Source organism: Rhamphochromis longiceps, linkage group LG3, assembly GCF_057381845.1.
Source record: "Rhamphochromis longiceps isolate RC_006_pf linkage group LG3, R_longiceps_female_GT1.1, whole genome shotgun sequence".
Taxonomy (NCBI): Eukaryota; Metazoa; Chordata; class Actinopteri; order Cichliformes; family Cichlidae; genus Rhamphochromis; species Rhamphochromis longiceps.
The window spans coordinates 68321734-68323307 of NC_140559.1; the positions used below are offsets into that span (position 1 = coordinate 68321734).

The 1574-nt window shown below is 41.8% G+C and overlaps 1 protein-coding gene across 1 annotated transcript in view; it reads right to left on the reverse strand.

The window, feature by feature from the left end:
- LOC146676528 (mitogen-activated protein kinase kinase kinase kinase 2-like) overlaps positions 1-913 on the reverse strand; it is a 7670-nt gene extending 6757 nt beyond the window's left edge. The window contains exons 1-3 of the mRNA XM_085401195.1: positions 886-913; positions 683-806; positions 465-523 (exon numbers count right to left, since the gene is read on the reverse strand). Coding sequence (XP_085257321.1) covers positions 465-523; positions 683-806; positions 886-913 — 211 coding nt within the window. The remainder of the gene's footprint in view (positions 1-464; positions 524-682; positions 807-885) is intronic.
- Between the last annotated feature and the right edge of the window lie 661 nt (positions 914-1574).

The window sequence follows — 1574 nt, forward strand, 5'->3', positions numbered from 1 at the left end:
GAGCTTGGACCCAGAGAAGGTGCTGTTGGTGTTTTTGGACGGCGTTTATACAACGTTTCTTTTATTTAGTCTCTAAAATCTTGTTGGGCTTGAATAAAAAGTATGCATATGTTATTAAAAAAAATCAATTACATTCTTCAGCTTCAGATTTTGATATGCTGTCTGTCTACTTTTATGTAATCCAGGTCTAATGGCTGGTTTGCATTGTGGAAATCGGGGTAGAGTTAGAAAGGAAGACATTTATTCAGGTGGCAAGTTCGACATATCTGTACAAACCTTTAGATGCATGAACTTTTGAAGAGGCTCATACCACAAGAGTAAAACCAGGCCAGATGGGACAGCCCCGCACAGATATGTACTATCTGTGTATGGGTTTCTTGCTGAAACAGAGAGAGCAGGACTAAGTGTCTGCAGTTGTTCTCCGTGAACAAACAGACTGACCAGAGTAACTCGGCATTGCTTACCTACACTGCACCTCCTACAACCTTTAGTGTCAGGAATCTTTACAGATATGGTAAACTTTCTGTGGCCAACAGAGAATATCCAGGTCAGAACAAGCAGACAAAATTGGGTTTACAGTATCCTCCTTCCTCAAAATCAAGTGGTAGCATCATACATGACATTATTAACACTGCTGCACCTACAGCTCCTGTTTCCCTGCATCTGTGATGGCGTGTCGTACCTGAGACTGATCCGCTCAGTGAGGCGGTTGGTGCTGAGCGACAGGCTGCTGTGTTTCTTGTGCAGATGTCCTTTCTGTTCAAACAGAGTTGGCAGGCTGTGCGAGTAAAGCTGGGACGACTTCCCTGCAGGATGGAGCCTTTTTAGAGCAGCATATTATCGAGTGGACACAATGTTCTCCGTTTGTGTCACGCTGTTTGTTACCTGATACGGACATCAGCACATTGTTCATAACATATAGCCATATACATCGCTGAGGGAGGAGCTGTGGGGAAAAGACAAGCAGTTCACTGAGACTTCAAACATCCAGCTTCAGTCATCAGACTGTTCCAGAAACATCATTTCCTGGTTTTCAGTGCTCCTCCTTTCATCAGGAGCTGCACTCCTTACTCAGGTTTTTCAGGGTGATGCGATTAATGACTTGCACTTTTTTGTTATTACTTGCATTTTTACACAATGCTCTTCTACTCTGACTGACACTTTCAACTACCAGCTTGACCGCGCATCACTCTTTTCTACCTCAAAACGACCAGTTACACATGTCTGCATGAATTCTGCACGCACGTTTGCACTACAAGCTGCACACAAACACGTGCGCACATCCATGATTTACTCCAAACCTAAACCTAACCTCAGTGGAAACATTGGGAGAAGTTTGCCAGTGTGGTATTCTAATATTATTTTATGCCACGTTAGACCCCTAATTGAAGATTGTGAATTATTATGTAGTTTTAGTTTGCATTATTCTCCTGAATTAGAAGAAGGTGATAACTATTGCATTTGTTAAACTGATTTGCATTACATTAGACTGCTGATTTATTGTGAATGAATGATATTGTTTCATGATGCATTATACTGCTGAGTTATAAGAAATACTGTTCGCAGAAAGTCAT